Source organism: Lagopus muta, chromosome W (assembly GCF_023343835.1).
Source record: "Lagopus muta isolate bLagMut1 chromosome W, bLagMut1 primary, whole genome shotgun sequence".
Classification (NCBI taxonomy): Eukaryota; Metazoa; Chordata; class Aves; order Galliformes; family Phasianidae; genus Lagopus; species Lagopus muta.
This window is the reverse complement of record NC_064471.1, coordinates 5648476-5665541: the sequence shown is the minus strand read 5'-3', so window position 1 is coordinate 5665541 and position 17066 is coordinate 5648476. Positions and strand designations below refer to the sequence as shown.

The following is a 17066-nucleotide window of genomic DNA, read 5'->3' as shown; positions in this document are numbered from 1 at the left end:
TCACTTCAAGGGCAGATTTCATGCGCTGTAAGCAACATGTGACTCAAGGGTAGATTTTTCTTCTTTCCATCTCCCTTGTGGTTTTGACTGTGACTAATTCTTTCCGAGTGGTTTCAAAATCTAGTGTTAAGTATTTTAGATTTTCTACCGTAATGGTATTGTGTTGTTTGTACAATCATTCCGTGTAAAAGTGTATAATTACCTGTAAAAACACATTCTAAAGGTAAATAAATGGTATGGCTGAGCACTTGAGACAGCTGCTTGAGAGTTGATCCTGCTTCTTGCCCTACACTTCTGTTCTTACCTTCACAGTAGGTCTTAATGCTTGTCTAAGCATGCCTAATCTAGTTTTTATCTTGGCAAAAAAAAGAAGAAAAAAAAAATTCATTTCAAGGTTGCGAGAGAGGTGAGAATCAGGGAAGAAATTGTGTTAAGCTCTTTTCCAAGTTTTAGCAACTCGAGCTTGATGCAGTCCCAAGTGAACACCTGAGCTGGCAGAAGGGGAGGGATGAAAGCATGTACAGGAAAAAAAAGATGAGGAAAAGAAAGGGTTAGGATTTTCCTCTCTGCCTTTTGATTTCAGTTGGCAATTAGGCTGGCTTGAATTACATTGTGCAATGAGCACTTGTATAACTCAGGTAATGGAATATTTATATTAGGATGACTAAAATTTTTTTATACAGTAAGAGTCAATTTTAAAGTATTTCAAATAAAATATTGGCATCACAGGAAGATAACTGAATATGAGGGAGACTTGTTCTAGTCAGCATCACTGAAATCCAAATATGGAGCAAGTACATAGGAAAAGAAGCAAGTGTATCTTTGGCCATGCACATGTAAATACATGTGTGCCTGCTGGACTCCTAGAGCTAATTAGAGCACACTCATCTTTTTGTCAATTAACAAAATATTTATGCACGTAAATTAAAATCAAGCAATTCACAATAAATTTATTAGAATACTATTGATCCATTTTAGCTTTACATTTCAATAGATCACCTATTAATATGATTATTTTTCATTTTATACTTCAGTTTCTCACTTATAATTTGATCTACTGTTGTTTGGTTTTTTTTCCATTGCTAATTTCCTAAGGAACTGCATGAAGATCTTCAGTGTTGCCATTTAAACCTAGAAGTTAAGGACCTGAAAGCCCAGATTGAGCACATGCTGTCTCTATTGTCCTTTCAAGATCAGCACTATAAGCAGATGGAAAAGTAAGTACAATTTCAGTACAGGAGGCCTCTTTAAAACTTCCTTTTTGGCATTTGTAACTTTGGGATGTCTATAGAACAGACAGTTAAAACAGAAGCATGATTTTTCTCACTTTTATCTTAAGATTAGAATTGTTTTCTTCTATAAAAAGGTAAGGAAAATAATAGCTTGGTAAATCTTGCTTTCTGTCATTCTTTGTTTATCTGAAACTGTGAGCACTGTGTCCATCACTTATTTTTACTTCATTTTTCTCTGCATAGCTTTAAGGATTTGTTAATAGGCTACTGTATCTTTTTTTTCACTTTTATGTTGAACAGTACTGATTGCAATTTGTGCGTTTGTGTTTGTGTCTACAGTGCAGGAAATTAAATGCTTCTACCTGTACTAAGAATGTTATAATTAAACTGGTATATATGTGGTCAGACTGCAAAAAAAAAAAAAAAAGCTGAATTTGAAGGTAAATATCAGCTCTGTCATCAGTCTCTTGAACCTGTTGAATGCAGACCTTCAGGGTGCAAGATATGCAATGAGAAGTAATCACAAAGGTCTTCCATAAATAGATGTAAAATGTATATAATGAAATAATTCCAAAATGAAATAACTGGCTGCTAGTCATCATTTGGAGAAAGGGTATTTAGGATAAGCTTTACAATAACAAATACACAAACCTTCAAAGCTGAAAGCCAAACACTTAACATTCCATTTCTGTAACTTCAAGTTTCTCATTTGTTTTTTTTTTTTTTTTTTTTTTTTTTTTTTGCATGCACATCCCCTTGGCTACTGTTTGAACCTAGAGCTTAGTCTTGCAACCAAGGCAAGAGCTAACAAATTCCTTTATTCATATACATTTCTGAAACTTCTCTCATTTGAATTTGTTTTGCAGTTGTGCGTGCATCTTATCCTTAATTTTAGAAAGTCCAAATTCCGTCAGGATATGACAACTATTTTTGCACTGATTGAGGGATCTTAGAAACAGTGAGGAAAAACTGAGACATTAAAGAAAAACTATACTTGGAAAATTCTTATACTGAAATACTTGATTTTGCTAAAGAGAAAAGTTACTCAGCTTAGTCAAGAATGTTTTTTCCTAGTTGAAATTTTGTGGAATGACATAAAACAGATCTCCAGGGTGGAGGAGGACAAGGAAAAACCCTTGAATTACTAGTGGTGGCAGCAGTGCTAGTAGAGACCAGATTGTGATTTAGTCACATTTGTCTTGTTTTACAGAGTTCTAAATGCTTTGCTTCCAGTTCTTCGCAAGCAGTATCTGACTTTGAAAGAAGCTGGGTTGACAAATACTTTAACTGAGGCTGAATTTGGAGAGGTAGAACAGCTGATTCAAAGACAAAAATCAGTAGTTTGGGCTGACCAGACTGGGGATGATGAACAGAAGGAAAACCGTGAGCTAGACGTGTCAGCTATCTTTGCATTCCCACAACTTGTGAACAAGCAGAAGACCCCATGCTGTAAGTATATAACTAATTTTTTCTCTGTTGGAAATATTTAAGTATTTCATGAAAAAGCTGCATCTCATTAATGTGTAGTGGTGGATGCACACTTCTGCTAATATTGAGGGTGAATGTGAAACTGAGATTCAGGGCCACTTTCTGTACAGAGAAAAAAGTGAATGCCATTCCTTATTAGATACTCTTTCAGTGGCCAGACACTTTTAGGAGCTCAGTTCTAACAAATAACTCCCTTTTATCTTGTAACATGGCCCATACATCAGTGTTCCTAGGTACTTTGTAGCATTACTAATCTATTTCAGTCTCTCAGGTGATGTTGATGTTGATGGAAAAAGTTCTGGTGTCAATTGTACTATAATTATTTCAAAGTGATTCTAAAAGTTAAGCGGCTACTACAGTTACTCAGCTTGAAGTTATATTTGAGCAGAATGAGCTTTCCTGTTAATTGTGAGTTTACCTGGAAACGATTTAGTACAACATCTTATAAGTTTATTTCTCGAAGGATCAAAGGTTCTATTGTGAAATTGGCTCTTTTGCAGTGTGATGACGGGCACATGAATTCCCCATGGCTCTAGACAGCTGTTTCTTCTTATTTAGATTTTTTTCCCAGAAAGCAAACAAGTTGCATTGGAGTATTTGTCCTGAGGGATGGTGAATTGGCATCTCAGAGCTGCTGTGGTGCAATGCTTGAATCTTCTATTCTGGATAGGTAACACTCAGCACACTTTAGCTTTCTGGGTAAAGCTAATAAATTGTAATAGTGAAAGATATCTATAGGTAACAAAAAGGAAGCTTTTAATAATTGTTGTGCTTCTCGAAAGGTGGTTGACATGGAGAAGCAGTAAGCCCTGGAGCACTGTGCAATTAGTTCCTTGCTTTCTTTAGCTTTCTGTTATTCAGCTTGCTCTGGGATAGAGAATTGCTCTGCTCAAGTTCTTTTTTCTCAGTTTTCATCAAATGCATGCATGATTTTGACACATTAATACTGCTGTTGATCATAACCAGAGCACTGACCTGTTTATTTTGCTGTATGCAGCATAATGTCAGATTGTATTGTGTGGGCTGTTTCTTTAAGATACAGAATCGTTTGTTTTAGCACTCGAGAAGGAAAGAGCTGTTGCACTTAGGGCTCTGCCCATGCTAGTCAGAGGCTCAGCAAGGTTAAAAGCAGTTAGTGGCTTACGTGGTTGTCCTTCTTAGAGTGAGGGCAGCAGATCTCAGTGGGAGGCAGCATTCTTTCACTCTGCTCCAATTATATTTCCAGTGCAGAAAGGAATTGGATGTATTATCACAAGTTGCTGGCAGTCTTTGGCAAATTACAGTAGTCGTGATAGAATCTGCATTGCTTCTATGATAGGATACTAATGAAAATCTATTTTGCAAAGCTTTATGAAATGATTTTAGAAAGTTGCTTTCTTGTTCTAGTTATCTGTTTATAAACAAAGAGAATACAGTTTAAAGTTAGTTTCCTAGTCTGTTTATTCTGTCACAACAAAGCACATTTGTTTAGTGAAAGAGTTGAAGGTGTTCTTCTGTTTTTTGTCAAAACTCCTCTGAGAATTTAACCACTGTAATATCTTGATTCCAGTGCTAGAACTAGAATTCTGGGTATTAGCAGTTTAGCTCACAAAAAAAACTCAATTCAGATCATGTTTTGTGTATGTATCCAGAGAAGTGCACTTGTGGAGAGAATGGAAGAGGCTCTTTTCCCTCATAATTTTGATTGTGATTATCTGCCTGGAATTTGTATGTTCAGCATAATTTCATTTTCTATAGTATTTAAAATAATGGTGGGCTTGTGGAAGTGTTAGTCTGACTGTGGAAGGAAAAATGTGAATTTCTTTAAACCTTTTATATAATGAGAACTCAAGATTTGCACAGAATGAGTTTTCCCTTTGACCTCTGTCTTGTAAATGTGCAAGGCAAGCGTGAAGCAGTGCTGCTAGCTAGTATTCATGTTGAAGATGCATTACTGATACACTAAGGCCCAAGACTGGAACTCTTCTTTTTTGCTTGGGTGTTAGGGGGAGAGTGTGTAAATAGATCCAAATACCATTTCTGTGAACTCTGTAAACTGTAGCTAAATATTGATTGTAGAGATTGTCTTGTCATATGTGGGATATTGTCATAAATTTAAATTTCTGTAGCTTACTTACACTAGTGCAAGCTTCACTGTGGAGTTCTGGTTCTGTTCTGCCTTTCATCAAATGCTACACCAGATCTATTCTTGCTCAGAAGCACTAAAATCATTATACGAATGCCTACAGGAACTTTTAAGGCATAAACTACTCACTCTTGTAGAATCATAGACATAAGTTGAAGGGTTGTATTGCAAATCTGCATGAAGTAGACATTCTCCAGTTCTGAATGTTCAACTTATGGCTTTCTAAGTAAATGGACACATTATTTTTGAGCAAGACAGATTTTTCTCTCCAGATGTAAATGGTGTCTTTGCCTAAAGATGTTCGTAGAAATCCTTATTGTGTTTTTATTTTTGTTATTCTGTGTGGAAATAGGAAAAAAAAGTTTCATGTGCTGCTTGTACCACAGGCAGGAGAAAAGCAGTTAGGAAAAACTGTCTTTCAAATGGAAGTTATGTAACATGAAAGGATATGGTAACCAGGCACATCACGTTTTTTCTCGTAATCTAATTGTGCTCTTCCTGTTTGCTTTGAGCTTGTAGAAATGCATTATGATGCTCCTAGGCTCACCAATACCTGATATTCCTCATGAAGAGTCTACCTCTCTCTCGCATTCTTTCTCATTGGCAGCATTAGTTGGTGGGCTAACATGAAATAAGTTTTCTTGAGCAGCTTTTTCCTCGGGGGCAATTCTTACTGTAAAATTTACTGCTCAGCAGGTAGCCATCATTCTACAAAACCTTGTAGACATAACTGTATGGGATAACAATTTCTACCAGGTACCACTGTATTGAGAACTTGACATTTGAAATGGAATTGGAATTGAAATGACAATTGACTTTGCATAATGGAATTTTTAAAGTTCTAAAATGGAGGACTGTGATCAGAAAAACAAAGTTTATTAACATATTTATAATTTTTACATTATTTTAATCTTTGTGCTCTTTCTAAGAGCACAAATCACGTGTGTTTGCACAGTCATTTCTTACACGTTGGATGCTGGAGGTAGAAAATAAGTAGTCCATTTCAGCTGAAAATAAAGTGACTTAAAAAAAAATTCCAGTGGAGCACAAAATAAACGCAATGAAATAGCTCTACTTCAATTGTTTTTTGAATTCACTTGAAAAATACTTGGAAGTATTACCTGATGTTATGCTATGGAAATAACTTCTCTTTTGCAGAAAAAACTAATAAAACTATTAAGAAAAAAAAACAAAACACTGTAAATCAAAAAAAGAACATATGAGCATGGGAAAATGTGAAGAAGCAGAAAGGCAGCATCCTGATGAGAAGTAGGAAGGATGTAGTAATTTTTTTTCCTTTAAGATAAAATAAATTATTCAGAAATCCAGTTCCTTCTCCCTTAAGTCATTTCAGAAGTATGCTTGGCAGTTGTTAGCAGGAGCTGACCTAAGATCTTAGTGAACAAATGAAAAGGAAGATTTTTACAGATCCTCCCCACACCTTTAGCACAGTGTTATTTCATTATTGATATCACTTGTTTAAGGTGTTGGGAAGGAAGCAGTGTTTTTGCACAGAGACAAATATATATATATATATATATATATATATATATATATATATATATATATATATATATATATATATATATGTAAAGTGTGTGTATATACATAGTGTGTATCTGTGTTACACGGCAGTTACTTTTTTTGTATGAAAATCCATATTTCACCTATGATATAACTGCACAGACTTCAGCTTGTCACGGGGGAGGAGCAAAACAGTTAATTTTTTGAGATTTTATTCTTACTTTCCACAGTGTGAGTAGGGAGCAGCGATATTTTTCTCTTCTGTTTCAAATAAATACATTACTTAGAGAAGGAACTTCTGAAATACTCCAAGTGATTAATTGTGGAGAAAAGGCTAGCCAAGTTACTAGGTGGCAATTAAATGATTTGTCCCAATGAAACATGCTTCTGTAGCAGAAGGGAAGGGTCTGTAGCAAAGGAAGAGTTTGTGCTAGGTCAGCTGAGAAGAAATGATGGCTTTTTCTTGAACCTACATTTGCATGAAGGCTTTGGAGAAGATATTGGGGAAAAAAAAAAGTGACTGATGTTAAAAACTACTGATGTAGTACTTTTGGAAAATATAAATTTATCTTCATCTAAGCTTATGGAGTCAATTATTACGTGCTTGCTGAGGTTTAAGGATTGTATGCAACATCCATGCACTATCCACATTTACGTATAGAAACTACATTTTCAGGATAACATTACTCACATACATCTGTGCTTTAAGGAAACCACTTAATTCTGCCTATCATAAAACACGAGGCACTGATTGCAGGCACTCAGTTTTTAGTGATACATTTATCTTTTGCTGACAGCTATTCTGGAGGGAACCACGACATTTTTGAAATGCAAATTGTTGATGAGTGTTTTCTCATAGATTGGAATGCTTCAAGTCAAATAACTTATTGGATTATAATCACTGTCTCCAGAAATCCAATGCAGCTGAATCAGTTCTGTAAATCAAGAAAAGTTATGAAAGTGGGACCTTAAGTTTTGAGTTACTCCATTAACTGTGTATTTCCATTATCTGCTTCTGAAGAAGTAAGTCAAGCTAGTAAATGACTTAAGAATAAAGAACAAAAATGATGCTAAAGGTCAAAGTAAGGATCTTCATTCTCTTGTTCAAGGTGAATCACAACAAGAAGTATTTTGAATTTCTTTTCCAAAACACTGACTTCATTGGCTAACGGTTTCAATATGATCTTAAAAGACGCCCTTTTCTCTATCAGGAGTTTAAAAATGATGTAGAATTTAAGCTGAGTTCTAGTAATGCATAGAACTTAAAGAATTTCTTACGTGGAAAAGCTCTCCTGTGTTTTAAATGCTATAAAGCTATGGGGGAAAGAACAAGATCAAAAGTCTGGCTATTCTTTCAACGTGTTTCTGTGGTCAAGTTATCAAGACCGTTAATTCTCTGCACAAGCTAATTAAAGCTTGTTGGCTTTGCCACAGTTTATGTAACTTTTCACGCTAACGCATTGTATGTATAGCATTTCAAGGAATGTTCTGTACAGGAGAATCTGTCTCTAATTTCTGGTTGTACTTTTTTTTTTTTTTTTTTTTTTTTTTTTTTACTACTCCAGGATTTTTGAACATAACATGAGATTGCTTCAAATTTACTCCCGAACAACACACTTTGATTTAATTGCCAATTGTTCGATTTAAATAATTCAGGAACGCTTACAAGTATTTTCTATGTTACTTGATTATACATCCTTAGCAGTTTGTGTTTTCTTAAATAAAAAAACCTTCCTATAACATGACCAGCTTAGTGGCATTGTGGGGGACAGGTTGATGGTTGGACTAGATGATCTTTGAGGTCTTTTCCAGCCTTAATGATTATAGGATTTTATTCTGTGACTGGAAATTCTTTAATTTCAGAACCTCTACTCTTGCTTATGTTCATTTTGAAGCCTTAACATGCTGTTTCCATAACATCTGAACCTACTTATATACTCTATTAATAGGTGAGATCTTTTAAAAACAATTATTTTATGAATGTACATTCCTGAGTTTTATTCATATTACTTTTAGCATTTTATTTTATCATTTTATTTTTAATTATATGCTACAATTGTTTTTTGTGAGTCCAGAATGTGTAACTTTATGAGCAACTCAACTATTTCCATCAAATGAAATAACACTAGGAAAACCTCATGTTAATGTAAATGTAACCTCATTTAAAAGTGAATTTAGACTGGTTTTGGCTGTTTAATGGAGAGTCACACAGGATTCAGAGCATAAACTGATGGGTAGAAAGCTATGATTGGTGCTTGCAGTTATTTCTGTGAATAGGAAGGATCTTGGCATCGTTTCAGGCATCCCATTTCCGGAAGCCTTACTTAGATTAGCAATGAGAGAATGAAATTGATTTACAGTAGGAAAAAAAAAGTATCCATTACTTCCCCCAGTGACAAACATCCAAAAGTGAAGTCAATTTATTATGTGGGATGACAGGAAAAGTTGGGATGTAGTTGTATATAGGAGGAAAATCATTAAAAATTGAAAAAGCATGCTGCTTGTATATAGGAGAGATTCCTCATATATTGAACAGCTTTTTCATGCTTGTCTTGTATGACTGAGTATTTTTCTCATGTGATGTGAAATGGTATTCCTGACCATTGGGACCCACAACTACGTAGCCTGAATTCTAGCCTTTTAAGTTCACAGCTGTTCTGTTTTCTGGGGGGTTGTTTCCTTGATTTCTGCAAAGCAATTGTTAAACTCACCTTCACAGTGAGGTGCCTTTGGGTCACAAGCAGATTAAATAAATGAAATTCATTCACTAGACCTCATTTGCAATGCGGAATTCCGCAAGTCAGTTGTTAGAAGAATCAAAATGTATGATTAGTATAGTAATTGGATCAATCATTGGTTGCTCAGAAATGTTTATTGAAATGAATACATTAATATTTGATTTTGCTTTAGCAGAAGAACCTGGCAGACTTAATTTAGAGTGTTTCCAGAAATATTCCCCTTATATGCATGTATTAACATCAGTTCCAGAAGACTTTTTTTTTTTTTTTTTTTTACTTTGTCCTCTGCATCAATTAGATCTAGCCCAATTTATCATTTCTCTTGTCATTAATTCAACTTGCTTTTGTTGTGACTCATGTTCTGTAAATATTGCATTCTGTTTTTCATATTAGCTTGCGTTTCATTTCTGCAAATGTCTAATACTACTTTTTCTCCTGATAAATCTATTCTTCTAAGTAGCCTTTTGAAACAGGTAGTAAAAAGTTAAAGACAAAAGCCACCTCATACTGTTTGGGTGGTTGTTGCTCAGTTAGGGATGATTTTTACTTTTAAATTGAGTGAATTTGGGAACAATACACAGAAGGAATTATGGCAATTACCTTTAAACTGCATTTCAGTCTGGGAAGGGTGAGCCCATCTACTCTGCACTGGTGAGAACTCGTTCTGGAGTTCTTCATCCAGATGTGGAGTCCTTAGTATAGAACAGACATGGACCTGTTGAAACACATCCAGAGGAGGGCCACAAAGATGGTCCAAGGGATTGAACACCTCCCCTCCCCTTTGAGGATAGGTAGAGCTGGGGGCTGCTCACCCTAGAGAACAGGAGGCTTTGGAGAGACCTGGTAGTGGCCTTTCAGTATCTAAATGAAGTTATAAGAAAGAAGGGGAACAGATTCTTTAGCAGGACTTGTTGTGCTAGGAAAAAGGAGATGGTTTGAAACTAGAACAAGGCAGTTTAGTTTGGATGTAAGAGGTTCTTAGGATGTTGCTAGTGAAGTACTGGAACAGATTGACGAAAGAGGTAGTGGATGCCCCATGCCTGGAGATATTGCAGGTCAAACTGGACTGGGCTCTGAGCACCTGATCAAGCTGTAGGTGTCCCTGTTCATTGCAGAGGAGTTGGACTAGGTGACCTGTAAAAGCCCATTGCAACTCTAAGGATTCTGTCATAAACATTTAAGTAACAGAAGCAGGCCGGCGAGCACTGTAAAACTTAAGAAGATAGCTGGGAAAAAATCTCAGACTTGTCCTGAAGGAATGTGGAGGGGCTCCTCTAAGAAGGTAATGTCAACCAGCAGCCCAGGTGAAGTTCTTCTACACCCATGCAAACAGCATGAGAAGGAGAGCAGGAGGGCTGGGGGACCACAGTGGATTTGGAAAACTATGACCTAATTGATATTGCAGAAATGTGGTGGGATGAATTGTACCACTGGAACATTATGATGGAGAACTACAAGCTTTTTAGAAGAGGTAGGACATCCACCCCACCCCAGGGAATGCCTGTGCGTTAAGAAATGGACAACTGCCTTTGAGAAAGAGCCACAAACAGGCTGGGACTGGATGAATAAAGGACATCTGGTGGTTGGGCTCCTACAGTAGGCCATTTAATCATGGGGAGCCTGTGGATGAGGCCTTCTTGCTTCATTTTCACAGGCTCTCATCCTGATGGGGCATTTCAACCATTTGGATGTCTCCTGGGAAAACCTTGTGGCAGTTTCTGAGTAATCCAGGAGACGGTGAAGTGTGCTGAGGATGACTTTCTGGTTCAGGAAATAGAAAAACTAACCAGAGGAGTGGTAGCGGACCTAGTGCTCACTGCAGAGGAGATAATTAAACAAGTTAAGACTGAAGGTAGTCTGGTCTGTAGTGACCGTGCTGTAGTTGAGTTTGTGATCTCAAGGAATATGCGCCTGGTAAAGAACAGAGTAAGGCCCCTGAAAGTAAGAAGAGTGAACTTCTGGCTGATGAAGGAATTATTGAGTGGGATCCTTGGGAAGAATCTGTTCTCTGGGACAGAGGTATGGAACAGAGCTGGCAGCTCTTCACGGATGCATTTGTGATAACAGGAGCTCTCCATCCCCCTGTGTAAGAAATCCTGCAGAGGAGGCGGGAAACTAGCATGGCTGAACCAGCATTTGCTGGTCAAGCTGAAGAACATAAGAAGGGACCTAGACAGACCTGGAAAGCGAGGCTGTGTAAATGTAGAGAGGTTGAACAGAGGCTTTGGATTGGTTGGTCTGGACAATCCCTATGTGTACAGTCTGGGAAAAGAACTTGGTGAGAGCAGCCCTGCAGAGAAGGACCGGGGAGTCCAGGTGGGCAAAAGGCTGGACACGAACCAGAAGTATGCACTTGCAGAACATCAACAGCATCCTGGGCAGCATGGAACAAGGTGGCTGGCAGCGAGAGGGAAATGACTGTCCTCCTCTGCTCTGCCCTCGTGTGGCCCCATCTGGAGAACTGCATCTAGATCTGGGGCCCTCAAGAGGCAAAGGGGCATAGAGCTTTTGTTGAAGCTGTCCAGAGGTGGGACCGTATGCCACAGAGATTATCAGAGGTCTGGAGCAGCTCTTATGTGAAGACAGGCTGAGGGAGCAGGCTTGTTGAACCTGGAGAAGAGAAGATGTTGCTAATAATGTTTTTGTTTACTTTTTTAGGAATGACTTAGTGCTTTCACAAGAAGCTTTGAGAAGGGACTTTTCTTGAATATTTAATATGTTCTCCACTTAACTGTGGCCCAAGGCTTTTATTTTTTTAAAACTACTTCTTGCTCTGAGTTTAATTCCAGAAATAATTAGATTTTAAAATCTAATCTGTCTGTGAAACTCATCTCATAAGTAGCTTAGCTTCACTTAACCTACTTTATTGTTTAGGAATTGTTGGTTAAGATTATGTTCTTTGTTTAAACATTTTTCACTGAAAATGAGCCCTTGAGTGTGGGATAGTTGTTTGTTTTATTTTTAGGTGGTTTCATTATTAAATGTTGGTGATATAGAATAGATTTGTGCCGTATCTCTTGCATCTCATTTACTTGCTGCTTTGACATGCTTTGGTACTACCCATTCCATCTTCACTGAACATGTCTAGGCTTCATGGTAGTTTTTAAATCCTCCTCTACTTCCTCACAGCTCTGATTTATATCTTCTAATTGGCTATCATCTCTAGATGGTCATGAAGTGCCTACCATATACTGTCTAGTTTCAAAGTATGTAGTGACTGCCTAGGAAATGTATGTTTGTTTGGTTTTTAATTAAAAAGAAAGATGCTGAGATCTTCCTTCAGAATGCTATTCTTCAGTGAGGCTCTTATATACTAGGGAAAAGGCCCAGATGTGATTTTAAATAAACGGTATTCTTAAGGCTTCTTGTCTATAGTAGATTGGATTTTAACTGTGGCTTACACCAGTAATGAGAAGTGGTCAACAGTCAGAGAAAGATTCATTCACGCTTCTGTAGGAAGTCAAACTTGGGCAGGTAGGAGGTAGATGCAGTATCTTGATTCAGTTTTTCTCCTATTCTAAGCATTATTATTGAACTACTAAAATAGCACATTAATGAATGAATTGAAGTTAGGCATTCTGAGGAGTTTGAACCAGTTCTTATTCTGGGGCAGAAAGAGCATGGAGTTTTAGGAGAAATAAGTATTTCCTTTTTTTGCACTGTTACGTGAGTACTGTGGTGAATTCCTGAGTAACTGCGCAATTTAAAAGTAGGAGTGTTTTCTACAATTTAGTTACTCCTAGGAATGTAGTAGGTAATGCAGAAAGGGGAGCTGATTGATATGATGGCTACAGGCTGAAGTGGGGCCAGTCCATGTAAGTGTTTAAGGATGGTGGCCTTTTTCTTGTTCTGTTCACGCAAAGTTACATGTAGGAGCACTTTGTTTTCTGGCAGGTCTCTGCAGCCCTTGATTTGTGTGTCTGTCTCCCTCCCTCCCTCCCTGACACTTAATTTTCTGCATTTAACTGCGTGTGGTTGACTTAAGTCACTGCTAGCCTAGCTGTTTGAACAGTGCTGTCTTGAAATCAGCCTCCTTCACTGGAAACTTGAATAAAAGAGGGACCTTTTCTCTTTTACTTTTAAGATTGCTTTTGTTTTCAAGTAGGTGGCAATACAAAATATTGGGACGCTTCCTGAAAAATCAGGATGAATCACAACAATGGCCAATTGGTGCTGTATTGCTTAGCCTTAGCTTTTGATTTCTAAGCGTGTTTGGATTAGTTGGTTGTTTAACAGTTTAGTTTTCTGGAGTAGATATATCAAGATTAACAAAATTCAGATAGCTGTTATCTTTGCCTTTTTCCGAAACACTACTGCCTCATTGGCAATGTTAAAGGATTTCTTTCCCTCTAACAGATTCGGTCTCATTCTTGTATAATAATTGCTCATTCTCCTGCATGATACTTGCTAGGACAAAATGACCATGTTTAGGAGGCAGCTGTAGATTACTGGGATGATACCATCTTAATTTAAGAGTTGTCATGGTAATGCTATCATTTTCAGTGCTCTTACTCTTCCATTCCCTGTTGTAATGTCTCATCTCTTGCTTGTGATTACTTGTAATATCTCTGGGATTAACTATATCAGTCTATGCATATTTATAATACTTGGAGTGCCACAGAACAAATGCTGCCATCTGGACAATACTGCATTAGAAGTAATAAAAGTTACATGATCTAATTAATATGTAGATGAAATAAATAGTATTTTTGCTAACTTATGCTAATATCTTCTGCTAATAAACATGTTTCAGAAGGGAATAGAAGGGAAAAGCATTATTTAGGTGCTAAATGTAGGTGAATGTGCTAACCAACTGCTGGCCATTGCACAGGTTCAACTTCTGGCACACCATCACAAGAAGCGAAGAGAAATACGCAACTAGTAGAATTTGCAGTAACACCACGGAAACAAACTAGACGAAAGCTAATGGATTCTCCAGTCAAAACTCCGAGTTCTGCTGCATCCAAGCACTTCAGCCTCTGTCATTTGGAGGATTCTCTCAGCAAGGAAGTTCGACCTATTGTATATACACCAGAATCTTGCAGAAAACCAATGCAAAGCAGCTGTTCACAGACTGTGGTAAAACAAGCATTACACCTGACAGGCCTTCAGGAAACAAATGAATCTAATACAGGTTTTCAGCTGAGAAAGCCCAGTATTACAGACTCTGTGTGTGATGTTATCCTAGACTGTGATGAAGATAGAATGGACTCAACAGTAATTCTCGGTGAAGAAACAAGTGAAACAAATGCAATTTCTATTGACTCATCTGCAAAGGAGTCACAACCATGCAGCGATAGAATTCTTCAAAGGTATTTTTCCATTTGTTTGGGCAAGGAGTGTTATCTGTTGGTTTTTTGTTTCTATTTCCCAAACATTTTAATATTACTTATCTTTAAGAACCTTTTTGTCATTGATGTGGAAGTTACAAGTAAAATTAACTAATGTTTTGAAAATCAAACCTTCAATTTTAATTAGTATCAGATACAATTTTGCCATTATTTACAATCAATGATATGTTAGTAATAAGAAATGAGGATAACGAGAGCAGTTTTATTTGCCTTCTATCCAGAATACATTTCATAAAGTAAAATCACTTTACTTCAGGTTTGGTCTTTCTTCCTTGAAAAACAAAAATCCTGCTTCAGTACTTGAGAAGCCCTCGTATATGGCAATGATTTCAGCTGCTGAGAGAAAACGGAAGGTATTAAGGTAAGATGTAGCAGGAATGCTAAGTCATGACCTGAAACAGTGATTGAGCTCTTGGTGGGAGATCAGGGCCAACGCAGGGGAGCTCAGGTGCAAGCAACATACCTGAGTGACCACAAGGGCTAGAGCCAGGTTCCACCCCTTCCCAGACTTCATTTAAAGGTTGGCAGCAGAGGCGAGGATGTCTTGCTGGAGATCCCTGCCTAAGTGAAGCCTTACGAAGGTGGGCAGCTTTTTTCATTTGCTTCTGCATCTGTGGCTGCTGCACATGGGTTTCTCCTCTCTAACTGCAGCCTGGGACTCTGCTACCCTGCTGTCATTGCTGTATTTTCCATCACATTATGGTGTTACATAAGGTTAAAGTTGACTCCTGTTTAAATGAGTTCATATACGTTTCTCTTGTTCTTACTACAGTTTTGGTGTTCTTTCAAATTCAAAAGCATCTTATATAAGTCATCCAAATCTGCACATGAGATGTTCTGACTCAAATCTTTGACAATTCAAGTTTTCTCTTGACAAATGGAGAAGAATGGTTTTCAGCTAGCTTTTAGTTTAGAGGCTTCTGTTATTTTAATAGAATAAGTACAAACGAGTGTATCTTCCAAATCTGCTGTCGTCTCAATAGAAAAACATCATATAATTCTGAAAAAATGTAATTCTGTCATCATCCAAAAATCTAATTTATTTGGAAATGTTGTGCTTTCACTGGAAGACATAAGACTGCCAAAATGGGAAGTGGAGAAAATGTCTGACAATACTCGTGGTCATTTCCTTTGTTTTTCTAATAATTCACTTCTGCTCCGAGTTATGTCTAAATTCTTGTGTTTCGTTCTGTGAAGAAAAAAAAAAAAACACCCTTGCATTTCATCAGTTCTGTATTTAGACCTGGAAAGAGGTTTGGTGGGAGTGGCAGAAAAGCTGCAACTGAGTAGAAACTAATTGTACTGCTTGTTGTTTGTTTTTTTTTTTTTTTTTTTTGTTTGTTTGTTTAAAATTTCACAGGCTCATAGAATGGCCAGGGTTGGAAGGGTCCTCAAGGATCGTGAATCTCCAACCCCCTGCCACATGCAGGGCCACCAGCCTCCACATCTAATATTAGACCAGGCTGCCCAGGGTCCCATCCAACCTAGACTTGAATACATCCTTGTTCAAGGGTGGGATGCCCCATCCCCAACTTCTCTGGGCAGCTGTTCCAGCACCTCACCACTCTCATAGTAAAGAACTTCCCCCTGACATCCAACTAAATCTTCCCTCCCTCAACTTAAAGCTATTTATTAATGTATTTGGTAAATACATTAATATTTATGTCTGGTCTGTAGTGATGAAACAGCTCCCTTTTCTTTCCTCAAAAGATCAAAAATTGATCCAACTTTTTAATAGATCATAATATAAGTCACCTTCTGCTATGCAGCCAGTGGAGCTGCTACCTAATGGGTCTTCTAAAAATGTTTCAAGACCATTAGAAACAAGTTCTACAGCTTTATCTCAGGAAATGAAAGAAACTTGAAGCACTCTCTTTGTTCGTTAGCATCTTTGAAATAGAAAACTTTCCTGGAAGAATAAAATATAATCTCATGTTTTTGTTCTAATTGTTACTACTTGTTGAACGCTTTCTTTCTGGAATAAGGAAGGAGGCATGTCGTGCCCTTTCAATTTTTGAGACGGTTATGAGGTTTAACAAAACAAATTATTTGCACTGAGTTTGTTGCCCCCTTAAGAAAGAGTAAGTGAACTTTTGGGGCCTGCCTTCTCTGATCTTAAGGCAAATGTTTTAAGATAAGCTCCAGGAGCATTCTTTACTGTAAACTAAAACTCTTTATGGCTTTTTCTTGGTGTTTATGAAGAGAAGGAATGAAAGCTACTTATTTGTCACAGAGAAAAAGCCCTCTTTTTTATCAGAGGGCTACCTTTCAATTCATCTTTGTTATTTTTTCCCACCTCTCGTCTTTCATGCTTTACCTGTTCGTATTTATTCACTCCGGTTGCTCATCTCCTACTAACATGAAAATAAGCATATAGATTTCAGACATTCTCTATGCTTTTAATATAATTAGAAATGGTCCTATTGTTAGGAGATAAGTCAGTTAGATTACAGAGTCTGTTTTTACTAATAGAGCTTAGGCTAATAAGATTGTAATGCTGCTTCTTGGAGCAGCATTACAATGTGACTAGATCTTAAGACAGATACAGGGCAGACCTTGGTCTTCACTGCTTGCTATATATTTTCAGAAAATTATTAAAAGAGCTAGT

At 37.2% G+C, this 17066-nt stretch overlaps 2 protein-coding genes across 2 annotated transcripts in view; both read left to right on the top strand.

The window, feature by feature from the left end:
• LOC125686407 (uncharacterized) overlaps positions 1 to 17066 on the top strand; it is a 118383-nt gene that overhangs the window by 27022 nt on the left and 74295 nt on the right. The window lies entirely within an intron of this gene.
• Positions 1 to 17066, top strand: part of LOC125686411 (kinesin-like protein KIF18A) — a 38181-nt gene that overhangs the window by 18934 nt on the left and 2181 nt on the right. The window contains exons 12-15 of the mRNA XM_048930367.1: positions 1096 to 1217; positions 2443 to 2681; positions 13939 to 14419; positions 14715 to 14819. Of these exons, the coding sequence (XP_048786324.1) occupies positions 1096 to 1217; positions 2443 to 2681; positions 13939 to 14419; positions 14715 to 14819 (947 nt within the window). The remainder of the gene's footprint in view (positions 1 to 1095; positions 1218 to 2442; positions 2682 to 13938; positions 14420 to 14714; positions 14820 to 17066) is intronic.